Below are 27,252 nucleotides of genomic sequence, written 5' to 3'. Positions count from 1 at the left end.
GCAGAGTATATGGTAAACTAGGTAAGCAGTATGCATCAAATCTTAAAGCAATGAATGGATAAAGAGAGAGAAACTGAAAGTTGAGAATAGCAAGGCTGTGGAGAATGTAGGGGCTTGTAATATTCAGAAATAAAAGCATATAGACAAGTCGGCATTATTGTCAGCAGATAGCAACGTCCAGCCGAAGAGCTCTGGAACTCAAAGATAGAAGGGGAAGAAGAGGAGAATGTGGAGTTAGTGGGTAAGTTGTAGACCTAGTGGAAATGCTACAGGAACTGGAGTGCTAAGCGGGGTACTAACATAAGGACCTAGGCCCACAGAATACATGGTGATGCCAAGTTTAGGTCAGATACCACTGTAGTGTTGAGAAGGCAAGGCTGAGTGTTTCAGAGAAGCCCAACATTCTTAGTTCTGAGAGAGGGGGAATGCCAAATCCGGGAACCTCTTAGACCTGAACATATTACTAGTGAGTTATGATGCTGAATTCCTCTCAGCTTGAGTGGATCAATTTCAACATCTAATACTTGAAAAGAAATGTTGGACATTTCCTTTTGATCATTTAAAAAAGTGGATTATAGGACTCTTAGGGTAGTCTTTCTTCTTGAGTCACGTTTGATAAGTCACATTTTTCTGAGAATTTGTCCATTTCATCTAAGTTTTCAAACATATTGGCATAAAGTCATTTATCATTTTTAAGACCTAATATTGTTTGTACATTTGTCTCTTTTTCCCTGATCAGTCTTGCCAGAGGTTTGTCAACTATATTAATCTTTTCAGGGATCTGCAAACTAGAGCCTGTGAGCAAAATCTAGCCCACTTCCTGATTTTGCACATAAACTTTTATTGGAATACAGCCATGCCTATTTGTTTATGTATTATCTGTGGCTACTTTTGAGCTATGATGTAGCATTGGGTAGTTGTAACACAGACTAGCCTATAAAGCCTAAAATATTTACTATCTGACCTTTTACAGAAAAGCTTTCCAGCTTCTTTTTGAGGAAGCACTTTTGGCTTAATTGATATTTTTAGTTGTGCTGTGTTTGTGTTTACATCTACTTTCTTACAGTTTATTTTATTGTTCTAACTTACATTTCGTCCTGAGTTCATTAATGTTCAGCTGTTCTTCTTTTCTCATGTAAGGAGTGAAGGCCATAAATTCTCACTATGTATTGAATTAGCGTTATTCCCAAAGTTTTTTTTTTTTTTTTTTTTTTTTTGCGGTAGGCGGGCCTCTCACTGTTGTGGCCTCTCCCCTTGCGGAGCACAGGCTCCGGAGCACAGGCTCAGTGGCCATGGCTCACGGGCCCAGCCGCTCCGCGGCATGTGGGATCTTCCCAGACTGGGGCACGAACCCGTGTCCCCTGCATCGGCAGGCGGACTCTCAACCACTGCGCCACCAGGGAAGCCCCCCAAAGTTTTGATATGTGGTTATTTTATTATTTTTAAATTCTGATTATTTCTCTTTTTATTTATGATGTCTGATCCATGAGTTATTAACTTTTTTTCATTTCCTAATATGAGGGGGTTTTTCCTTTATTCTTTTTCCCAGTGATTTCTAACTGAATTACACTGTGGTCAGAGAACATGGTTTGTATGATGCCAGCCCTTTAAAATTTGTTGCGATATGAGTTATGGCCCAGTATGTGGTCAGTGTTTTTTAATGTGCTTCTGCAGTTGTTGGTAGAGTGTTCTGTATATGTCTGTTTTAACAAGCTTATTAACTCTGTTTTTCAAACCTTCTATAGACTTTTTTTTTTTTTTTTTGTCTGCTTGCTCTATCAGTAGCTAAGAGTTGTGTGTTAAAATCACCTACTCTGATTGTGGAGTTGTCTATTTCTCTATGTATTATGCAGCAACCTTATTAATCTTTAATAATGCATTTTGTTTTAAAAAACTTTTTTGTTTGATATTAATATAAATACATATGCTTTCTTCTTGTTAGTAATTTCTTGTTACTTCTTTTTTCCATCCTTTTACTTTTAGTCTTTCTGAATCCATGTTTTAGATACATCTCTTGTAAATACCAATAATTGGATTTTAAAAAAATTCTCTTACATTCCTTGGCTTTTAACTGCAACATTTGGTCAATTTACATTTATTATAATGACTGATGTTTTGAATTTATTTCCTTTATTTTATTTTGTATTTCTTCCCTTCCTCCTCTTTATATCTCAGATTTACTATCTGGAATTAGTGTCCTTTAGCCTGAAGTGCATTATGTAGAATTTTGTTAAGGAAGGCCTATTGATAGCAAACTCTGTCCTTCCTCACCCCATTGGAAAATATCTTTATTTTGCCCTCATTCTTAATTGCTACTTATTCTGGGTATCAAATTCTATATTATCAGTTATTTTCTGTTAGTAATTGAAGATATAATTTCCTTGGCCTTCAGCTTTCATTGTTGTGTTTAGAAGCCAGTGGTTATCTGACTGTTGTCTGCTTTTGAAATCTTCTGTTTTACCATGCCCCAATTTCTTCTCTCCTTCTGACTTCTCAATTTTTCTTAGTCATTTTTACTATATTACTCTGTAGTCATATTTTCAACTCCTTTTATTTCTTTAAATGAAATCTTTGAGGGTCTGTTTCTGCTGTCTGTTGTTTCTGCTGGTTTTTACTTTTGGTTCCTTGTTTCTTTGGATGTTTTATGATTTCTTTCTATGAACTCATATTTCTTGGAACTGTGGAAATGTTTTGAGGCCTAGGAAGAAAATGGATTCTCCTAGAGGCTGTTTTTGCTTCTACCAGGCACCTGTACTCTGCACATAACAACTCTGGGACCCTATGAAAATTAATTCTCAGGCTGTTTAGTGTGAATTAGGGCTGAAAATCCATGTGAAGAGCTGATTTGGGGTTATGAAATCTCAGGAGAGTATCTTCTGTTCTCTCCTATTTAATAACAGGGTTAAAGACAGGTAGTTCTCCTTGCATTCTCCTGTGGGGTATGGGTATATTTCTAATTCTGTTTTGCATCAGGCTGTAGTACTTTCGTATTGTTTTTCGTAGACTCCTCAGCCTCACCTTTGATGGATACTCGGCTTTTCCTGTTATTCTCTTCCCACACTCACCAGCCCAATGAGGGTGTAAAGATTGAAGTTCATCTGCTTTAGCAACTGTCCTCAACTTACTCCTTTGAGATACTGTCTTCATTCATTTTGGCCTGAATTGTTCTTACTGTCTTGCTGGCTTATTGATGCATTTAAGATATTTTTTCCTTCTATTTTAGCCAGCATTTTTCCTGTGAGAAATGTGAGAGGGGCTGGTCACGGTACCTAGCCCTCCCTGTGCTAGAAATGAAAGTCTTGATTGCCTTTAGAGCCTCCCTATCACACAGCATTCATGTGGTATTTTTATGCTAACACTTACTTGAAACTTAATTGAAAGTCACAATCATTTGATTGTTAAAGATTATGACTACCAGTAGAGAAAGTTTTAAAATCTAGTTAAAAATAATAGAAAGCTAACTTTAAGAATTCTTTTACATGAAGATATGAATGGAATTTTGGTATTTTTAGCCATGAAAGGAGGAAGTAGAGGAAGTAAGTAAACCAATGAGGGAGAATATCTTATTTTATACTTTTAACAAAATTAGAAACTTAGAACTTTTAAAAAGCTAGCTTGGTGCTGCAGTGAATGACTACTGGTTTTGGAGTATTTGTATCATTTTTCTATTTAAAATATATCATAATAGTTATTGATTTAATTATTAGCAACTGGGAGCATGAAATTGAGAAGATACAGAAAATACATTTTTGAGGGGAAAGCTTGATGAATCAGCTTCATGTTACAACTTGGGGTGAGCTATAATTATTTCTCCAGCCTCAGTTTTTCTACCAGAAGGCTCTCTGAGGGCCTGGAGAGTTCAGTATAGTTTTTCGGTCTGTTGGAGCCTGAATTCAATAACAAAGATTGTGTTATGTTTTTTTTTCTTGGTTTCTGGTAGGATGATGGAAGGAATACTAGAATATTGTTTTATTTTCTGCAGTTGTGAATGAGCTGGTACCTCTGAATGTTGTCAATTAAAATATCTTACTGACAATCAGAATTTCTCCATACTAATTTAGATTTATGAGTACAAATCAGAAACAGCTACATAAAAAGCAACTTGAGAAGGATCTTTCAAGGTCATTGTAGCTATTGCTAAGCTGAAATTGAAGTTAATTTATTTAGGAAATTATTCTTTGAAGTATATTTTACTTTTAATTCCTGTACCATTGTGCCTGTCAAAAGCACTTAGGGAAGAAATTGATCTACTGAGGATTCTTTAGGAGGAGGGGAGAAAGCTGAAAATAAATTCCTCCTATTATGTTTTTATATTCAGTTATGGGTTTAAAATAAGAAGCCTAGGCTTATTGTAACCTTGTTGCCAGTAGCCACATTACAAACATATTGGTGATATTGCAGGTTTGGTTCCAAACCACCACAATAAAGTGAGACACACAAATTTTTTTTGGTTTCCCAGTGCATATAAAAGTTATATTTACACTATACTGTAGTGTATTGTGTGCAGCAGCATTATGTCTAAAAAATGTACATACCTTAATTAAAAAATACTTTATTGCTAAAAAATGCTAACCATCATCTGATAACACAGGGTCACCACAGACCTTCAATTTGTAAAAAAATTAGTATCTGCAAAGTGCAGTAAAGCGAAGTACAATAAAATGAGGTATGCCTGTATTTGAGAATAAGCCAGTGTAACCTACAGTTGGAAATCTGGGGAGGAGGATATTAGATACCTATATCATACCATATACTGTATACCATAACACATTCTAGATGGAGTAAATATGTGGAAAAAATAAAACCATTAGACTAAATTATAGGAGAACATTTATATGTATTAGGGTGAGAAGGGAGCTTCTGTGCATAGCACTCAAGACAAAAGTATAGGGCTAATGACAAACTATGAAAAAATAAAAAAACAAAACCACTACATATGATGAAGAGTTAATGCTCTTCATACATAACAAATTCCTTAAGTCCCTAAGAAACAAAATAGTGCAATAGAAGAAACAGGCAGCTACCATGAGCAAGCAGATTTTAAAATAAGTCAAAAACATAAAAATTTCAGTGTTATAGCCAAAGAAATGCAAATTATAACCAAACGTCATTGTAAATACATCAGATTGGTAAAGCTTTTAGATAACAGTCAGTGTTGGTCAAGATTCTGGGAAATGAACTCTTCATATAATTGTTGTAGCATTAAGATTTGAAACAATTTTTTTGGAGAGTAATTTGATGAAATATGTAAATCTCTTAAAATTCAGTATATTCTGTGACCAAGAAGTCTCTTTGTACTAATTTATTCCAAGTAAATAACTGAATATATGTGTAAAGATACACATTTAAGAATGCTCTTTGCAGCTTTCTTTGTACGTGAAAAATGAGGGTAACGTCCAGAGTGAGGTTGATTTAAATAATGTATTGCTATTTTCTACAATGTAATATTGTATGTCCAGGTAGTAAAAATTACATTGTAAAGGATATTTAAATTCATTCATCAGTCAATCAGTGCTTATTAAGCTTACTAACCATTGCCAGATACTGATGTAAACAAGCCAAGTCTCTGCCTTAATATATGAAAAAGTAAAAAATGCAGCATACGTAAGTGAAGGAAAGGAAGTTACACATCTACATTCACATGTATATATGTACACAGAGAAATATTGGAATAATATGCATTAAAATATTAATAGTCATTCTGGATGGAAGGACTGCATGCTGCAATTATTTTCTTTTGCTTCTCTGTATTTTCAAAATTTTTAATAAGAAAAACTGTGAATAAAGTGGGATACCTGGGTAGGGAGAAAGGTAAATGCCTGATTCTTTGTCAAAGGAAAACAAGAACTAACACTAACAACAACTTTGTGCCAGCTGTCTTCTCACTTACTTCTTGTTACAGTCCTTGGAGGTAGTGATATTATCCCATTTTGCCTCTGAGAAAATTGAGGCTCTGAGAAGTTTTTACATGTCCAAAATCACACAGCTGGTAAGTGATGGAGCAAGACTCATCCTAGGTCTCTCTGCCATCAAATCCCATCAGTTTGCCATCAATCATGCCTGGAATGAGCATATTTCTTGCTTTTTAAAAAAGTCTGATATACCTCTTGGCAGTTCCTTACATCTATTTAAGTTGACAAAATTACGCGAAAAACATTTTGTAGTCTACTAAGAAAATTATAGATTTTCAGTTTAGGATAACCTTTGATATTTTAAATTTTAGTACAGGTGTTTGGTCAACTAGCAACACTATATTGGCAATATTTAGCACTTAGATGGAAGAGTAGAATTAGATGAATCTTAGAGATTTAGTGACTCCAAGACCTTGATTTTCCATTATAACCCTCATTTGTGATAATGCTATCTTTTACTAAGTGATTTTATAAATACTTAACTAAAATCATTTTTTATTTCTTCCTAAGAATTTTCATGTCAGCTCACATTAAAAAAAATATCTGTAAGACCATGTGTACTCACTTGTAGTTAAGGAAATATTATCAGCATATCATATAATCATATCCCTTGATTTCTCATAAGCAAAATAAGATGCAGAACATTTTTTAACTTTTTATTTTGCTTATTTTCTATAAACTCTCCTACTTAAAAATAAATAAAGCATATAAATAAATAAAACCAAGATGACTGTTTTGCTTAGTTCGAGTTCTGAGAGATGTAGATAACTTGATTTGTGAAATTAGGCAGTAGGACTAATTAGGAGTATAGGCTATCCTGATTTTCATAAATTATGATTTCATTATATAATGATGTGACTTCTTATATTCTTAAGTGAAACATTTTCTGTATTGATGAAATAAAAATGTTTATAATTTTTAAAACTTTGTTTTGAACATGCAGCTCACTGTTAATGAAGCGGCTGCTCAGCTTTGTGTGAAGGATAATGCTCTACTGACAAGAAGAGATGAACTTTTTGCCCTGGCTAGGCAGATTTCTCGAGAAGTCACCTATAAATATACTTACAGAACCACCAAGTAAGTGTTTAACTAATTGGCAGTATTTTTGCATTGTTTGTTAGAAGTAGAGCTTGAAACACCATCCGTTGATAGAATATAAGCATATCTGAAAAAGTTGAAGTGTGATTGTAGTCCTATAAGATTAAACAGTGAAGTGACTTTTCAAAACATTATTGCTGAAGTGGTTTTCATTGATTGGTTTAATCCTCTTTTATTGTCTTTTGAAAGATAGTTCCCTAGGACTATAGCATTGGTTTGGTGTGGTTCTCGACATTTCTTCTCTCACACAGATGCTTTCTTTGGTTTTGAGTGTGATGATGGGATTTAGTTAGTCATCATTTATAGACTTATTTATATACCCTACCAACTACATGAACTTGTTGAACTCTCTGCGGAAGCAACGTGTTTCCTTTTGCAAGGTGTCTGCGATCTAATGAGATTAGCTGAATAGATAAAAAGACTCCATTGCCCAGTATTTAAAGGAAAATTGGAAAATACTAGGTTACTAGCAAGGGCAATATGGAACATGTGTTTGAAATTAAAAAAATCCCATGTTGAAAAGCAGTGGTGATTTTAAAATTTAATGTAAACATACCTTATTATTCTTCATCTTATCCTCACTTGAAGCCTAAGCATTGTCTATAGATAGCAGACCATTTTGATTTTGTTCACTTGTTCCACATGGACCCTGATTGCCAGTGTACCATCGGTTGTGCTTGCCACTGCTTCTCGGAGGAGATGCATTAGTGTGACTGAGTGTGGGTTAAAAAAAAAACACACACCACATCCTGAGCACCCTTTCCAGCTCTAATAAATCACATTTTCTGGGGATGGAGCCTTAGAGTCCGAACTTTCACAAGCATCTCCTATGATTCTTGTGTATATTCAAGTTTGAAAACCACCGATACAGGCACTTGCTGTCATCACCATTATTTTCCCCAGCTCACAGCAGCTTTGTTGTCTATTCTATCTCAAGAGCCCATATACTTACAAACTGGGAACAAGTAAAATTATGCAAAATAAACGAACAGGATAAGAATATACAGCAATATTATAGGATTATGTACAAGATTCTTTTTGAGTTGAGTGATCAAGAGCTGATTTTTGTGACTTTGTTTTCTTCACTGTATTATACAATATTTTCTTTCTGACTGCTTTACTTAAATAATTTTCTTTAATCAAAGTAGTACGTGTACATGATTTATGAAGTCACATAGTATACAAGGCTTATCACAAAACTCAGCAGTTCCCCCGCTCCATCCCCCTTCTTTCTGAATACTACGACGCAGAGGCGACTGCTTTCAACAACTTTTAGTTATTTTTTGTAGTATTTATTTACATTTATATATTTTTAAAGTTAAATCATTTTAAAATACACAAGACTTTTACATTATTTATTTATAAGCCAAAACTATGTATAAAGCTAATGCAAAAAAGTTGCACTCTCATTTCTGTCTCTTTTTACTCTGTTCCTCTTCTCATTGTAGGTAGTTTTTATTAATTTCTTTTTCATCCTTCTAGTGTTTGTTTATGCACATGTAAATAAATATAAATATGTTTTCTCACTTACACCTTTTTTTGAAAAAACAATAAGTTGCATGTGTCTACATTATTCTGTATTTTGCTTTTAGTTTAACGTGTCTTGGAGATCTTGCTATATTAGTACATATACATCTTCCTCATTATTTTATACAGCTGCATGATACTGCCTTGTGTGGATATACCATGATTCATTTAACTAGTCCCACGTTGATGGATACTTGAGTTGTTTCTAGTCTTTTGCCATTATAAGTAATACCACAGTAAATAACATCATACGTATCATATTTTGTTGATTCTGAGGTGTATTTTTCCACATTTTAACAATCTTTCAAGTTGAGGTATAAAATTTATGACTTGCCATCGTTTAATTGGCAATTATATTTCATGTATATGTAGGTGCTTCTGTGGGAGAGATTCCCAGCAGAGGGATCCCTAGGTCCAGGGAAAATGCATTTATAGTTCTGATAGACAAAATGCATTTTAATCTCATGTAGCCTTAAGCATTCGTCTTAAATGGCCATTTTTTTTCACTTTATCCTAAATTATACTGATCCATGAAGGGTGTCATGGGATACAGTCCTCCTTGATTTTTTTCCTTTTTCATTATGTGGTACTCATTAATACTTATTGAGTATTTTCTGTGTGAGGCATTCTTAGATAGTGTGCAATAAATTTAAAATGTGTAATATAACTGTGTCTGCCTATTTCCCCAGTGTTAATTTAGAAATGATAAAAAGTCTCTTTTTCACTATTTTAATGTTCATTATGAAGTCTTATTTCTGGTGGCAGGGCTCCAGGGTTATATGTTTTGGTGGAAGCTTATAGATTGAGGTGCCTTTAGAAAAAATTTGTTACCTTCTCAAGTTTTTCCCTCTCCCCCATTCCCCTCAGATCAAAATGTGGAGAAAGAGATGAATTATCCCCGAAGAGAATTAAAGTGGAGGTATGATTATGTATTATATTTTCTTTTGCTAATAATGTTTGCTTACTAGTTCAAACTAAAAAAAAAGAATGGTCCCATCAACTAGTGAAAAAATGTGAATTGTAGAATCTTAAAAATTATATAGAATTTGGTTGCTTTGAAGTATCTATAGTAATTTGAACTAAGATACTCAGAAAGTTCTTAGAAGGAAACAACAATGATGAGCTTGATGTCCAGTCAGTTTATCAAAGGTTGATTTGTAAATAGATGTTTCTTACAGATTTAAAACTCTTTACTGGTTAAACTATTCCTTTTATAATTTTATTTACATCATTAGTCATCTTATCAAATAGACTGAGAGGAGCTAAGGTTTAATTTCTTTATATTAAATATCTGAGAGAAGTGACAGTTTAGTGGCTGCAAGTTATGGGGACTTTACTGTAATTAAAAGCCTCTTTTAGGGGATCATGGTTGAGGCAGTCCTTCTGATTTTAGACCTGCGAGTCGTAAGGTGAGTTGAGCAAGAAAAATGTGTTTTTCTTAGGGCTCTCAGAACTGGTTTCAGAATGACTGCTCCTTAATTTGGATTGAATACTTTTTTAAAGTCCAGTCTGCAGCAGAGCAGAAGTTTGAAGTCAGGAAACTCCTTCCTTTTTTTCTTGGGCGGGGGATGGGGGTCGGTACTCTTAGCCATTCATTATTTAATTTCAAGTTAAAGAAAACAAGCTATGTTTAACTACCCTAAATTTCCATCATCAAATTATTCTTACTAGTAACTTGTTAGTAGCATCTGTTTGTATGTAATAATCTTTCATTTATACCAAAGCCAGAGTTAATCTTTTAAAAACATAAATCCCTTTTCTACTGTGCCTAGAATAAAATCTACGCTTTTTCCTGAGGCATCTAAGACCCTGCATGATCTGACTCTGGCTTGCATCTCTAACCTCACCTGCTACCACACTTCCCCATTCTTACTGTGTCCCAGCTCCACTGACCGACTTTCTGTTCCTGGAACACGTCAAACTCATTTGTGCCTCAGCCCTCTCTGTTTGTTCCCCCTCTGTAGATCTTTCTGTAGATCTTCACATGGCTTCAGTTTATAGCAGAGAGTTTCCTCTGACTTCCCTGCTTCCCTTTCTAGAGAGGCACTGTTACCCCAACATCACATTAAGGCTCTTTGTCCTGGCTTGTTTTGTTTTCATAGCACTTACCAGTGTCTGAAACTATTATATATTTATTTTTAATTTATTATTGGTCTGCCCCATTAGATCACAATAGAGCTCTTATCTGTCTATCCACTACTTTTACTTAGTTTATAATAGTGCCTTGCACTTAATAGAACTTAATAAAATCTGTTAGGTGAAATGATGAATGGCCATGGGTAAACATCTTTGACTTCTGAAAGCTTTAGCCCCAAGCAGTAGTTCTCAAAGAAGAGAAAAATGTTGTCCAAAACGAGCACCTTTTTAAAAATTGTGCTTATATTTGTAATCTATCTCACTGTTAGCTCTGGAATAATGTTTAAGATGGGTTAGCCTCAGATACCACTCAAAAAATTTATTGTAATGATCTAAGGCCATTGAAAGAGCTAACTAGTGAAATAGTTTTCTCCTGTTGCATCTCAAGATAATGAGTAAGAGAGTATCCCTGTGGATTTAGCTGTTAGTGACTCTACCACTGAAAGGGAAATTGGATAAACAAAGAAACTGCTAAAAGGCATGTGCCATTGGAGAATTTAGAGGAAAGAAGGTACAAAACCTACCCAATGGCCAGTAAAGGTAGGCAGCTACTAGGTTAGAAATTACGTCCGCCTCTCTTTCTCACCATTGGCTCTCCATGTCATCATGACTCAAGCTGTTCTCACATTTAAGCCCTGTTTTGTCTAGCTTCAGAGGTCACTAGTGAACATTGAAGTTTGAAATCATGAATCTCATGGACTCTTGGAGCTATAGTGTTTTCTTGTTAGGCTGTGTTGATAAGTCTTTCTGACCCTCTCAATGGCCCTGATCTGAAATGTAAACAAATTGTTTCTTGTATCCAGTTACAGTGTTGTGAGTTTCTTTTTAGGAGCTCACAGTGTTAGGTTATAGCATTAGATGTGACCCTTCTAGTCCTTTATATTCCACTAGAGATAATTGAATTATAGTTCTATATGATTAGTTTGTTACTTTACTAGACATCACAAAGACATTTGAACAGTTGCAGATTTAGAATTAAGATAATCAGTGTTTCCTTTTTCTGTGAATAACAATTCTAACCCTTCCTAAATAGACAAGTGACTAATCAACCCCAGGTGTCTGTAAATGTTCTTATACTAAACTCTTGATTTTGTTTCCCAGAAATGAATAGCGACTTTAGCTTTGAATTTAGGACAGTAGTTTACTTTTGTTGGTTTGTTTTAATTTTGTCTTATTTTTGCTTAGTTTTTTAAAAAGTTTGTGTTTTGCAGAGCATCAATATCTGCAAAATGTGTGTGTTATACATGTGTGTATACCTACACATGTATATAGTGTAATGTGTAATCCTTTGCAAAATACACAATATTAGCATAAATGCTGTCTAAATTCTCTTGTGGTATACTCTAAGTCAAATTCAAGATACTGGAGCTGTTCATTTGGTTGTGGAAGCTGATACTGAGGGAGGTAGTATTGGTCGTATAGGGTTACTACTCCCCTAAGAAGATTTTTCACCAAGCGTTAGTGCTTTATTTATGTCTACCTTCTCTATGTCTACTGGGGAGAAGGAGAATTTCTGGCATGAGGAGAGATTAGAGGAGGCTTTATTGAAGAGATACCATCTGAGCTGGGTTTTAAAAGAAGGGTAGGATTTCAGAAGGTAGGGATGTGGGGTCGAGGGTGGAGGGCAGTTGCAAAGAAAGACCAGCATGGGCAGAGACACAGAGGTAAGAAAATACTCTGTGTGTTTAGAGAACAATGAGACCAGTTTGTCCAGAATATGTGGCTGACACAAAGGACAGTCATAAGTAAAACTACAAAGATTTTAGAGTTCTTTGAACATACTGTTTGTCTTATTTGATTATTTGTTTTGTGATTCTTAGCTTATTAACTCTCTATTAAGAAAAAGTAATATAAAAATAAACTTAAGCTTAGCCCACTGTAAAGCAGTATAAGATTCCTAATTACTAGGCTCAAATTAATGAGTACTTTTTTCTCTTCCTTTTCATCTTTATTTTTCCAAAATCCTTGACAGCAACCAATGAGCATACATGCCAAGTTGCTAAGTTTTTTCAGTCTTAAAAAGATCATTTTTAAGATCAGAGAACAAAAAGAAATGTCATGTCCAGTAGATGAAATAGAAATAACTCAAAATAGACGTGTAAAGGAAAGAGAAACGTTTTCTTGTATGCCGTTTTTAGTGCATGAGTATACACTAAAAAAAATTAGTGCTTTGTTCAAGCTCAGTAGTTGTTTACTTATTGCTAAATGATGTATTTTTCTGATGTTTGTGAAGGGTTGGGTGAAATGAAATTTTAAAATCCTTGTCTTATTTTTCTCCTCTTATTATATAGTAGGTTGTTCCTGCCCTAAGGACAGTTAACTATTTATTTGATTGTCATTGTTGTTGTCGTTGTTTAGTATCAGTGTATATGTTGTGAAGTACTCAGGATAATCTCTTGTCCTTGAATAGTGCTCCTTCCTACAGGGCATGTAAGACATTAAAAAACAGAGATTTTGAACTTTATAGTTCCTAGAATATATGAGATAGTCACAGAGAAAAAAGCCTGCTAACTTCGGGAGGCCTTATTAGGGTAGCCTGTCATTTGGAATGCAGCCGCTAAGAAAAGCCTCTTTAGCCCTATATGTCAGTACGTGAGGTTTGGGAATATCCTACTGAGGCTAGATGAATAGCTTGTCCACCTGGAATACAACCTTCTGTGTGAATCTGCTTTCAGCTAAACTGCAAATGGATTACGCTTACTCTTTTCTTTTTGATCAGAGGCCTCAAATCCAGCTCTGGGTCAGTTGTAGAAATAACTGGTTTTTTTTTTTTTGAAATAACTGTTTTTATTGAATCTGTTGTATGCCTGTCCCTGCTAGGCATTTGAAATTATCACAGACCTGTCTACTCTATATGGAGGCTTTATGATTTCCATTTACAGCCAAGGAAAGACTCAGAAAGGGCTTGGTAACCTGCCCAACTTTCCACATAGCAGTGGCAGAGCCAGGGCTTCAAATCTAGGTCTGACTTCTAAACTTCAAAGCAATACCACTCTCCTGGGTGCTAATGAGCATTCACAAAGCATCTTAGGTGTGAAAAACGCTATTTGGATTATACCTCTCCTCCTGCTAGTATGGTAAGCAGGGCAAAGTGTGCACAGGATTGGTAGTCTTTGAAGAAGGGGGAAAGAATCACAGTTATTTTCTAATGCAAGGAAATTTAACAATTATACATTTTGAGTAGAAAATTTAACAATATAAGATATCACCATTTGACATAACTTATTTTTTACAATGAAGAAAAACAGTGTGTTGGGAAGATAAACAGTAAATCAAGAAAAATTAGTTTGACTTATTTATACTCTACCTGTGACAGAACATATTTAAGATGGCTTGACTACTAGTTAAAGGAGATGAAAAATCAAGAGCCAAAGTCCCTGGCTCTCGTCTCCCTCTCAGTTTTTTTAAAATTAGTTATAAGTGGATTCAGTTGATATCTTTTCTTTTTCATCAAGAACATCTCCTATGAATAAACCCTGTCATTGCCTCCAGTATAATAAGTATTAGAAGAGAGGAAGGATGTGTAAAACAACCAGTCTCAGCCCTGGCGATGGTAGCTGACTAAATGGACGGTTACTGTTCATTTCTCGTCTGTCTGTTTTCTTCGTTCACTGAAATTGCTGGAGACTAGGCAAAGAGATGAGAGGTGACAGCATTCTTCATCATGTGTGGGCTGGGAGTGCAAAGCAATCAGAGATAACTGGATGAAAGAAATGAAGTTTGTTAATAGAGCCCAGAAAGTCAGAGAATCGGGGCTTGAAAAAGAAAGACTTAGAGGAAACATCTGCTAGCAGTTCCAGTGGGTTGGGGGTGGCAGAGTGAGGAAGGGGGAGGGAAGAGGGTCAGAATACCCACCTACGCTGTTACTAAGCTTGTTGAAAAGAAAGCTGGTCTAATCTGATGTAGACTCTTCCCCTCTGGATCAGAAAAACAGAAGCATTACAATCTGCTATTCATATAGAAAGTGTGAGTAGAGAAAGGGAAAATGCACGTGTGAGGCCGAGAACATCTGTTGGAACAAGTTGTTTTAAAGATAGCTAAGCAGTGGTTTTAAAGCAACTTGCTAGTATTTGGTGGAAAGGATGAGGAGGAATGGGGGTGGAGACCAATGCGATGAGAGTAATTAGGTCATGAACAGCATCCCACCCTATATCTTTTATTTTCTCAGTGCTTAGCCTCAGAGTCTCGTAAGGGAACACTGTGATTAATGGCAGCAGCCAAGAATATGACAAGAAGATAAATTGCTCATAGCATGGTACAGCTGGTTCCTGGGAAAAAGGCTTCAGAGACATATAAAAAGAGTCCTGTAGCAAACATAATGTGAAAGAGACCATTTTCTTGGGAATGTTCTCACTTTTATTTCTAAGTCCTATATTTTGGGGTACAAACCTACTTTATATGTCATGAAGTGACAGCTACTCAGTCCAGTAGTCTTCCCATGCACTATGAACTGTCAAAGATTGAGAGAAAATCGGTATGAGTAATGTACCCAGTTGCAGAGAGACCACTGATCTGTGTTATTTATTGTTATTTATTTCTTATTGCATGCTTGTATTTCTCTTTATTAATGATGGAGCAGTGTCCATTTTCTAAAAACTTTCGCATGTAGAACTTGAAGTTCCCCCTTCCAGCTTTTCAATATTCTCATGGTTAATAATCCTAATAATGGTACGACCATATATTTGTATAGCAGTGTATACTTTTTCAAACTTTATTATTTGCATTACTTTATTTAATCCCCACAAATCTCCATTGGGCAGTTAAGCTGTGTTTTTTTTTTTTTTTTTTTTTTTTTTTTTTTTTTTTTTTTTGCGGTACGCGGGCCTCTCACTGCCGTGGCCCCTCCCGTTGCGGAGCACAGGCTCCGGACGCGCAGGCTCAGCGGCCACGGCCCACGGGCCCAGCCGCTCCGCGGCACGTGGGATCCTCCCAGACCGGGGCACGAACCCGTGTCCCCTGCATCGGCAGGCGGACTCCCAACCACTGCGCCACCAGGGAAGCCCTAAGCTGTGTTTTAATCTCCATTTAAAAACTGGGAACACCGGAAATAATGAGGTTAATTTTCTTGCCTGATATTACACTTCTGGTTCCTAACATGAGAAGATTAGATCACTCCTTTCTCCTTCTGCAAGCTCCATCAAAGATAATATTGAGATATTCGAGCTCCTGGGGGTTCTGGCCTGGGCTCACTCCACTCAGGGCCTCATGGGCTGGAACTCTCCAATCTGGTTCTCCAGCCCTGACCTTACCCCAGGTTCCAGAGTCAGTGCATCTGCCTACCAGAGGTCTCACCAGCAGCAGATCGGACTCAATATGTCCCCAGCGAAATTCATCAACTTTCTGCTCTCTCCTCAAACCTCCTGGTCTTGAGTTTCTGAGTCTAGTGAATGTTATCACCAAACTCACAGTTGCCTAAGCCATATCTCAGGAATTCTTGTATTTCTCTGTTGCATCTGCCATTGTGTGGGACTAGGCCACTAGTCTCTGTCTTCACTACAGCCCTCTAACCACCATCCTGGACCCCCCTCCCCCAGTACACTGTCCCCATCTCATTCTGATTGCGTTTTCTAATGCAGATCTGATCAGTCTTTTCCCTAGACCTTCAAGGACTTCTGTTTGCATTTAGGATAAAATCTAAAATTCTTAACATGACTTACAAGGCCTCATAGAATTTGGCCCTGGGTTTCCAGCTTCTCAGACCACTCCCTCTTAGTGTATTCCCTGTGTTACCTATATTACCGTATTAAGTATTTTCCAGTTTCTCAAGGGTATCTTGTTCTTTTTGCCTCTAGGCCTTTATATAAAGCTGCTCTCTTTCCCTAGAGATCTCTTTTCTTTCAAGTCTCAACCAAGACATCATGCCCTCTGGGAAGCCTTCCCTGACACAGTGACTCCCCTGTGCTCTGGATCACTTTGTCCATTTCCCTTTCTACACTGTATTTGTCGGGAGGGCAGGAGTCATTGTATCCCCATCACTGAGTTCAGAGGATAGAACCTGTTAGGCAAACAAGATTGAGTGAATAAACAAGTGTTTCTAGATTTCCATTGTTTTTTCACTAAAATAGTTCCCCACCAATATAATCAATATTCTCTTGGTGGTTTTAGTGTTAAATGCCTAGCTCATTCTCTAAGATATCTATACTATGTAAATATTTCTAAAATTTATCTTATTCCCCCTGTATCACAGAGATATAGTAATATCACTTACAGCATGCTATTGTTTTACTCTGATTAAATCTGGTGGCTTTTTGGGTTAACCTAATAAGTATCAGTAACAAACATTTATTGGGTTAATTTCTGCATGCCACGCATTCTGCTGAGTGTTTTTCAAGAACTTTTTGCTTCTTTAAAATTGTTCTGAAGTTAGCTGGGTACTGTGGTAACCCCCATTTTTAAAAATTTTCTTAAAGAATTTTTTAAATTTATTTAAAAAATTATTTTTATATAGTTTTTAAAGGTTGCTTTCCATTTAGAGTTATTATAAAATATTGGCTATATCCCCATGTTTTACAATATATCCTTGAGTCTGTCTTATACCCGAGAGTTTGTACCTTTACTCCCCACCCCTATATTATGCCCCCACCAACTGGTAACCACTAGTTTGTTCTCTATATCTATGAATCTGCTTCTTTTTTGTTATATTCACTAGTTTGTTATATTTTCTTAGATTCCACATATAAGTGATACACAGTATTTGTCTTTCTCTGTCTGACTTACTTAGCATAATGCTCTCCACATCCATCCATGTTGCTGCAAATGGCAAAATTTCATTCTTTTTTATGGCTGAGTAATATTCCATTGTATATATATATACCACATCTTCTTTATCCATTCATCTGTTGGTAGACACTTAGGTTGCTTCTGTATCTTGGCAATTGTAAATAATGCTGCTGTGAACATTGGGGTGCATGTATCTTTTCAAAATAGTGTTTTTGTTTCTTTCGAATATATAAGCAGGAGTGGAAGTGCTGGGTCATATGGTAGTTCTATACTACAAAGCTGCAGTAATCAAAACAGTATGGTATTGGCACAAAAATAGACACACAGATCAATGGAATAGGATAGAGAGCCCAGAAATAAACCCACATAGTTATGGCCAGTTAATCTACGAGAAAGGAGGCAAGACTGTACAGTGGAGAAAGACAGTCTCTTCAGTAAGTGGTGCTGTGAAAACTGGACAACTACATGTAAAAGAATGAAATCAGAACATTCCCTAACACCATATACAACAATAAGCTCAAAATGGATTAAAGATCTAAATGTATGACCAGATACTATAAAATTCCTAGAAGAATACACAGGCAGAACACTCCTTGACATAAATCACAGCAATATTTTTTTGGATCTGTCTTCTAAAGTAAAGGAAATAAAAGAAATGCCCCTATCTACTGTTGTGAGTCTCATAAAGGTGGCAACTCAAGGATTTTGTGATTTTAGCATAGGCTTTGAAGCTAATCTCTGTAGCTATAAAATGAGGGAAACCCAGGGTTGTTTGTGTGAGGATTAAATGAGACAATATAAGTAAATTACAGAACATAGTCAGGAACTGGTTCATTGTAGGCACCTGAAAAATGATAGCTGCTCTTATTGATGTTGTTTTCTAAATCTCCTACTAGCTTGCCTCACTGAACTTTAGAACTTAAATTAAAGGAGAGTTTGTTAAAGATAAAGCTGGATTTTTAGGCCTAAGTAAATTCTTAGGAGAAAAATGGAATGACTAAGAAAAGTGCACTTTTCATTTAGATTTCAAGTACATACACTTGTATAAAATTCATTCTAGCTCAGTTAATGATTATATTCTATACATTCCTCTAAGCCCAGGGTCCTTGGTCTTGTAGGGGCCTAGAAAGGTGGCTATTTTTAATAATTTAAAAAGGCTGATTGTATAACCCACCATGGAGCTACATAAGACTATTTCAAGATGTTAAATTTATTTGCTCTTGATTCTAATTATTTCATGTCTTTGAATTTTTAAAAATGGGAAATTAATTATTACCTAGGAAATGAATTTTGGTAGATGAAGTATTTGAAAACATGAGATTTGCAGTGGAGAAATAATTTTTTGAAAAAACCCCAATGGGGAAAATCTTTGAACCAGTGTTTCATATTTCAAATAAGGTACATATTTTGTTATTATTACAACTTTTTCTGCTCTGTTATTATATAACAACTTCAGTTTTTCATTATTCACCCTTTGCTACAAATATACAGCTTTATCAAACAAGGAGAGAAACGTTTTGGAGGTTAATGACAATGTCTTTGAGGGTTCCTTGAGTAGTTTTCAGTAAAGTTAGTAAAACCATGCTATCGTGATGTTTGTAGTTATAAATTTCATGTGGAGCACTAAACAGGCCAAAAAAAAACTTGATAAAATTAGTAAACGGATTTGCATATATGTGTGTGTGTGTGTGTGTATGGTATAAAATGGAAATAACTTAAGTTGAAGTGTTGTACAGGAGTACAGTGCCCCAAGTACACTCTACTTAATATAAGAATATACTTATACGGGCTTCCCTGGTGGCGCAGTGGTTGAGAGTCCGCCTGCCGATGCAGGGGATATGGGTTCGTGCCCCGGTCCGGGAGGATCCCACATGCCGCGGAGCGGCTGGGCCCGTGAGCCATGGCCGCTGAGCCTGCGCATCTGGAGCCTGTGCTCCGCAAGGGAGAGGCCACAATAGTGAGAGGCCCGCATACCGCAAAAAAAAAAAAGAAAAAAAAAAAGAATATGCTTATGTTTAATATAAGGATATACTAGTTAATATAAGAATACATATAAATAAGAATATATAAGAATACACACTGATACTCAGCAGTTATTGTATGCTAAAGGCAATATCTCATTTACTTTATCTCACAACAACCCTAATATATAGGTTCTCTTATCCTTATTATTCATATGAAGGAACTAAAGTTCAGAAAGGTTAAGTTACTCATCCAGTGTCATGTAGCTAGTAAGTGGTGGTGGAATCGGAACACAAGTGCAGGTCTTTCTAATTCCAAAGCCCTATCGCATGTCCTTTGAACTGGTAAAGGAGAAATCACAAGTCAGCATGGAAGAATTCTGCAGAAATTCAGATTGGGAATTTACCTTGGACTTTTACTACATTACATATAACAAAATAAATTCCAGATGGGATAGAGAGTTAAATTTAAAAAACAAAAGAAGCAATAAAATAAAGCTTTAGAAAACTAGAGGGTAGATTTGAGTACTTCTCAAATCTCTAAAGGAGAATGTCTTTTTGAATTGTATAGTAATAGAAGAAATCACAAAGTAAAATATAAGTATATACAACTATAGTATACAAAATTAAAAATTTTTTTGATTATCAAAACAAAAGTATAAATTGGCAACAATTAAGAAAACAACACCCAGTACTGGCAAGGAAAACTGTCATATATTGCTTATGATACAATAAAGCAATAAAGGCCCTTGAGTAACATGTGGAAAGGACATAAAAATGTTCATCCCTTTGCACTAATTCTACTTCTGGGAACCTATTATATTAGATCATCTAAACTATGGAAAATGCTGTCTCCATGAAAATATTTTTGCAGTGTTTTTCATAAAACCAAAAATAAGGCAAATAATCTAAAAGTCCAATATGAAGATAGTGATTAAACTGTCAAACCACCAGATGAAATGTTATATAATCATTATTATCAATGATCATAAAATCTATGTTCCAGTGTAAAACACTGTGGATGTGTAAACTTTTTAATCTTTTTCATTTATGTTTTTATTGAGGTTACAACTGTAGAAATAAGGTAATTATACCTTGAGAGACTGAAATCAAGTATTGTACATTAAAATCTTAATCACGATTATTCAGGTAATAGGATTAAGGTGGATTTCTCTACTTTATTTTCTGAGTTTTTGATAATATGGTTATTTTAAAGTAAAAAGGACATATTCTTTGACCCACAGGATGGGTTTCCAGATTTCCAGGACTCTGTGCAGACACTCTTCCAGCAGGCTAAAGCTAAGAGTGAGGAACTCGCTGCTCTTAGTTCACAGGTAACGTCAGCCACCAGTTACTATTTCATAACAGCATCTGTAGGTTAAAAAATAAATGGCTGCTTCGACTAGCTTCAGTTTTAAATTCAGTTTCATCCAAAGACTGAATTTATTTCTGGTTGTTTTTACAATGTCATCTGATCCACAGCTGTATCAGTGAGATAGCAGTATCAACTAGGTTTAGTTTGCTTTGTGAGCAGAACCCGACATCTGCTACTTATTTATTCTTTGAAGTTTTGTAGGAATTAATACAGATTCTCTACTTAAGAAAGAAGCAACTTGATACCAGGAAAACAGCCATGTTGATTATGTGTGTAATACAACTCTGAGATAAAATAGTTCTAGTTCTCAATAATATATTAATAGTCAACATTGTAACTATTGTTGAATCATTTCAATTCATGTATAATGAAAAATTAATTAATATGTAGCTTCAGGTGCTTTTGCTGCTAAGTTATTTAATCGTGTACAGAGAAATTAACATTTTAAAAAGTCATTTTTGCCTTTTAGAAAGTACTGTAAGTTTTATTCCTGTTGATCTTCTCACTAGTGACTGCTTTTGGTCAGATTTAGTAGTGCCAAGTTTTGTGTTTTCACGTTAAGAGGATGAAAAATACATTCCCCCCTCAGAAATCTTACTGAAATTTTATTAATTAATTAGTTACAAATTTAAATGGATTGAAATTATGGTTCCTTTTGATCTCATTTATTTATTTATTTATTTTTTTATTTTAACATCTTTATTGGAGTATAATTGCTTTACAATGGTGTGTTAGTTTCTGCTTTATAACAAAGTGAATCAGCTATACATATACATAAATCCCCATATCTCCTCCCTCTTGCTCTTCCCTCCCACCCTCCCTATCCCACCCTTCTAGGTGGTCACAAAGCACTGAGCTGATCTCCCTGTGCTATGCGGCTGCTTCCCACTAGCTATCTGTTTTACATTTGGTAGTGTATATATGTCCATGCCACTCTCTCACTTTGTCCCAGCTTACCCTTCCCCCTCCCCGTATCCTCAAGTCCATTCTCTACACCTGCGTCTTTATTCCTGTCCTGCCCCTAGGTTCTTCAGAACCTTTTTTTTTTTTTTAGATTCCATATATATGTGTTAGCATACGGTATTTGTTTTTCTCTTTCTGACTTACTTCACTCTGTATGACAGACTCTAGGTCCATCCACCTCACTACAAATAACTCAATTTCGTTTCTTTCTATGGCTGAGTAATATTCCATTGTATATATGTGTCACATCTTCTTTATCCATTCGTTTATTTGATTCAGAATAATAGTATAAGCTTTCATCCTATTCTGTGAGTTAATATATTTCACCTATTGATTTTTACTACTGTGAATCAGGATTGTTTGTAACATATATATAATTTTATATAGTAGATGCCTTGTATTGCTCTTCTTTATAGCATGGCAGTGATTCCTGTCTGTGTATTTTGACTATTACCTCCTTGGCAGAATATCACTGCTTTGACTATCATAGGTATTATCACACATAGGTAATTAAGAGCAGTGTATAGAGAAGGGACTTAGAGAACACATGTAGAGATAAATTTATATGTCAGCCAACTAATTGTGTACTTTAAAACGTCTTTTTATGATGGGTTGGAAAATACTGCAGTTTCATTCCATGATGAAGGTGAAGATTCTCATTGGCACTGATGTTTTTCTGCATAATTTGCATTGCTTAATTTTAGAGGGAGGTGTGTTTGTCTTGTTCTTCTGTACAGCCGTTTTACACCTTTTCTCCCTCAAATACACTGTCATCATATCAGAGTTTGTGTAGTGCCAGATCCTAAAATAAAAATGCCAAGACTTCGCCCTGTGTTTTAGAAGCAGTTTATAACAGATGTTGCTGTTGCTCTGAGGTTCCTTTTTTAAAAAATCTTTAAAAGGACTCGGTATCTTAGAAAACAAAGCTAAGGTTATTTTGCTTTTGAGCTAGAATGGAATTCTCTTTACAGGCTTGCGCAGAAAGCTTTTCTCCTTTCGTACAAAATCTAACATTCTGTGTTTTAACATGATGATATAGACATCAGTGCATATTTATGGAACGTGTATACCACATGAAGTATGAACTAATTTTAATGACTACTAAATATATTTGCTGCAGTCTGAAATTGGCATCTTTAAACCATTAAAAAACGTAGAATGTTTTAGTTACTTTATTTTCACTTTACTTACTAGCAGCCTGAAAAGGTGATGGCAAAGCAGATGGAGTTCCTTTGCACCCAAGCTGGCTATGACAGACTGCAGCATGCTGAAAGAAGACTGTGTGCAGGACTTTACAGGCAAAGCTCAGAAGAGCACAGCCCTAATGGCTTGACTTCTGATAATGCTGATGGACAAGGTACATCTTTAGAGTGACCCACACCTTTAGAGCCAGCTACTCTGTGCACTTCCAAGGGAAACAAAAAATTGCTGATTTTTTAAACTTGATATTTTATAGGTTCTCTATCAAAATTTATTTTTAAATTGTCCCTTTTTCTAAAAAGGAAAGAATTCTTCCTGCAAATATAACTTGTAGAGTTTTTTTTTTAACCTTATTATCCCTAAACAATAGCTGGCACATGTGATTGACATGTATTTTGTAGAGGGTGGATGGGAATGGGAGATGTAAACAGTACAGATCATTTTTCCTGAAGAAATGGATTCCATGGGAGATGTTTATCGTTTTTTAAAAGATTAAAACTTTGGATTTTTTTAGACTTCATAAACAGATTTGTCTGAAATTTATAACATTTGGTTCCTAAGAGAATGTGGTGACTGCTTCTAAAGTACTACGACAGAGTACAGAGATTTGAAGAGACAGTATAAGAATGGAGAGACTTGTAGAAATTTTGTCTTTCAGGCTTCACATTGGCCTGTAGTCCCTATGAAAATATTTTGTGTGGTGTATACTTTGGAAATTGTTCTCTTAAACACAGGTGTAGAAAGTTTTGATTCATGAGCATTTTTACTATTTTAAAAATTATTTCATTTTTTTTGTATCCACATGTGAAGAAAATCTCAAGTCATTGTCATTCACTCATTCAACAAATATTTTTTTAGTATCTCCTATGTGCCAGGCACACTTTTAGGCACTGAAAATGCAGCAGTGAATAAGATAAAGTTCCTGCTCCCTTGGAGCTTGCACTTGACTGTAGGGAGATGTATAGCATATAGGTATAGAAATAGATCCTCTAGTTTCAAATAGTGATAGTGTTTGAAGAAAAACAATTTTGTAGGACTTTTTTTTATGTATTATTATACTTTTGTCAGAGAGTGGTTACTGTAGTCAAAAAAATAAGATTTGTTTCTAAGTAAGAATACCATCTTAACCAGCATTCTTCAACTATAGAGTAAAACATTACACATCAGCAGATCAGAGTACTGGCAAAGAACATTCTTCCTTTTTAAAACATTACAGAAACTTTTTAGTAGAAGTCTTGTTTAACTTCTCCAGTCATCCTTGACAGTTAAGACTGGAGTTAAGGGACTTCCCTGGTGGCGCAGTGGTTAAGAATCCGCCTGCCAATGCAGGGGACACAGGTTCGAGCCCTGGTCCGGGAAGATCCCACATGCCATGGAGCAACTAAGCCCATGCGCCACAACTGCTAAGCCTGGGCTCTAGAGCCTGCGAGCCATAACTACTGAGGCCCTTGCGCCTGGAGCCTGTGCTCTGCAACAAGAGAAGCCACCACGAGAAGCCCGCGCACTGCAATGAAGAGTAGCCCCTGCTCGCCACAACTAGAGAAAGCCCACGCGCAGCAACGAAGACCCAACACAGCCAAAAATTAATTAATTAATTAGTTAATTTTAAAAAAAAAAAACTGGAGTTAAGATCCATAGGCATTAATGAAAGATTTGATGACTCTAATTTGTGACCCCAGGATAATCCAGTGTAGGGCAACAATTTGCTAAGTATAATGGATTTAGGTTTATGATAGAGTATGATTTGGCATATGAAACCTTTTTTACCATATCTGTTCTAATTATATTTTTTCGTGGATTTGCCATAGGTTTTGTTGTTGTTGTTCTAGTAATGGGCAATTGGCTTGAAGCCATCTCTGTCTCTGTAGTATTTGTTGTTATGTGGTTAATGACCTGGCTTGGTAAAATGGTTGCACTAGTAAGAAAATGCCCTACAGAGGTGATGCATTATCTGCCAGAGTTGGAGTGCATACTGGAAATCTCAGTCTTTTGTTTAGTTTGTGATTAGCTCTTCAAAATGTCCTGGCAGAATGGTAAATCTTGAGACTAGCATGAGTTGCCATTTTCCTCCTAAACTATTATTTTAGATATTTCTCCAGCTATTTAAATTCTTCCAGTGCCTGTTGACTTTCCTTACTTATTTCCTAAGGAGTGTTCAGGCGATTTGTGAAAACTTATTTTTAAGAAAAACCATGATGCGTATTTAATTACTCATATTGCTTTTTTTTCTTTTCGTTAGGCGAAAGACCTTTGAACCTCCGAATGCCTAATTTACAGAACAGACAACTCCATCATTTTGTGGTGGATGGGGAGCTGAGTAGACATTACTCCAGTGAGGCGAAGTCCCACTCATCAGGTGAGAATGTGGAATGTGATTAGAGGGAGTAATAGTTGAATAAAGCATCTTTCCATTCTAATCTCCTAACTTCCACTGTCCCCCTCCTTAAAAAAGGGTCATTACTAATAATGTTACTAGTCCGTTTTCTCCCCTTGGAAGTAATAGATTGCCATATTAATAGCCAGTCTTTTTGAGAACATGATATTCCAAAGGACTGACAGGGAAAAGCTCTTGAAGATTGAGATTATTTTGATTAGCTATTACATGAATGGTGACTTTATACACAATACTGAACCAGATAATAAATGGCTGGTTTCAGTTATGTAATTCCCTTTTCCAGCCTTTCATAATATGGACTATATGTTTGCTGTCCTGCTAAGAAAACCTTGTGTACCAAAATCTAAACTTTTCCTGCAGCTGCATTTGGGGGATGATATTTGTATTTCAGAAATAAACTGAACTCCATAAAAGGACAAACTGTTCCTTATTATAGTTCGGTGTTTTCATGTTTTTATCCAAGTAAAATGAGTTATACAGACTTAAAGTATTAGACACCAACACCATTTGAAAGAATCTGGTATCATCCAATCTTTGAGTTAAAGTAACTTTAGGAGTTACTTGAAGTCAGTTGTTTCATCTGTAAAATAGAAATAATTTCTGCCTCATAGAATAGTTATGAGGATTAAACAAGATAGCCTATATGCATTGCCTGGCTGATGGGAACTCAGTAAATGGTAGCTACTATTTTTATTCCTCTTCTTATGCTGAATTTCTGTATAGAAAGGGAATTCATAAAGTGAACTGCCTAATTTCAGATAAGCTATTAACGTTGGTTACTTTTCTAGAATCCTTTTTAAGGTGTGTGTGTGTGTGTATGTGTGTGTGTGTGTATCCCCCAGTATTAGTACTTCATGTAAATATTACATTTTATTGTCATTCTGTAGTATTTGTTTGAGGTTGAAATAATTATTCATGTAACTCCAAGGAATGAGTCCTTAGGAAAATAGAATCTTCATTCTTTTATCCCTATTTCTCCCACCTTAAGGTTTCATGGCTAGAGAAACTTTTAAAAATAGTTCCATGTTTAAACATGGAAGTTGTTTCTCTGCCTCCTGTCTTCATTGATAGACAGTAAATATTTTAGACAGTAACTCTGTTGTATACGAGTGACCAGTTTTATTTTATATATTTTATGTATCACTTTGGACCAAGCATTAAATAAAAATCAGTAGGTTCTATATGCTGTGTGCTTTACATACATTTTATGATTTAAGTCTCATATCACCCTGTATAGATACTATCCCCATTTTATAGATGAAGACACTAAGGCTTAGAGAGGTGTGTAACTTGCCCAGAGATGTATACAGCTAGTAATTGGCAGAAATGGAATATAAATCCAGAATCCAAACTCTTAACCTCAACTCTGTAAACATAAAAATTTTATATGGAATTGCAGAGTCATGAATAGTTGATACTGCTTGCTTTGGAGGTTGGGGGTTTGTTTATAAGTTTGTTTGAGTTTGTTTTTTTGTGACCGTTGATTTAAAGTATCAATACATTTTGTGTTTCTCTTTCTATACAGAGAGCCTGGGGATTTTAAAAGACTACCCTCACTCAGCTTTTACTTTAGAAAAGAAAGTCATCAAAACAGAGCCTGAAGATTCAAGATAGCTATGATTCTCCCACTGTTCTCTGGAAATGGCATCAGATTTAAGGATAATGCTCCATCATAGAAATAAGCCTTAATAACCAATGTTGCCTCATTCAGCACAAACAGATTTCATAGCCAAAGCTTAAGGACTGATACAGTAATCTGTGGAAACCAGGAAGACAGAACTATAGCCACAAAAGAAAATTAAGAGAATGTTATAATCTGTAACAGAAATACTGATCCACATTCCTCTGTAAGTCATTTTATGTGGAAAGGCTTACAAATTAATATTGTAAGCATTAATTATTTAAGAATGTACAATGTATTTGTATAATTTATAGAAGTAAAATCTAGATGTTGAGACCTGTTTG

At 35.6% G+C, this 27,252-nt stretch overlaps 1 protein-coding gene across 3 annotated transcripts in view; it reads left to right on the top strand.

Moving 5' to 3' along the window:
• NAB1 (NGFI-A binding protein 1) overlaps positions 1-26,901 on the top strand; it is a gene marked incomplete at both ends in the record, with an annotated part of 41,236 nt that extends 14,335 nt beyond the window's left edge. Inside the window, 6 exons of one of the 3 annotated variants that reach the window (XM_079710500.1) lie at positions 6,856-6,989; positions 9,405-9,456; positions 20,599-20,688; positions 22,887-23,049; positions 25,132-25,248; positions 26,813-26,901. In XM_079710500.1, coding sequence (XP_079566626.1) covers positions 6,856-6,989; positions 9,405-9,456; positions 20,599-20,688; positions 22,887-23,049; positions 25,132-25,248; positions 26,813-26,901 — 645 coding nt within the window. The remainder of the gene's footprint in view (positions 1-6,855; positions 6,990-9,404; positions 9,457-20,598; positions 20,689-22,886; positions 23,050-25,131; positions 25,249-26,812) is intronic. The other 2 variants (XM_079710498.1, XM_079710499.1) reach the window with 2 other exon arrangements.
• Between the last annotated feature and the right edge of the window lie 351 nt (positions 26,902-27,252).

The sequence above is a fragment of the Hyperoodon ampullatus genome (assembly GCF_949752795.1).
Source record: "Hyperoodon ampullatus genome assembly, chromosome: 8".
Lineage (NCBI taxonomy): Eukaryota > Metazoa > Chordata > Mammalia > Artiodactyla > Ziphiidae > Hyperoodon > Hyperoodon ampullatus.
The sequence above is the reverse complement of the archived record's forward strand: the minus strand, read 5'-3'. Positions and strand labels throughout refer to the sequence as shown.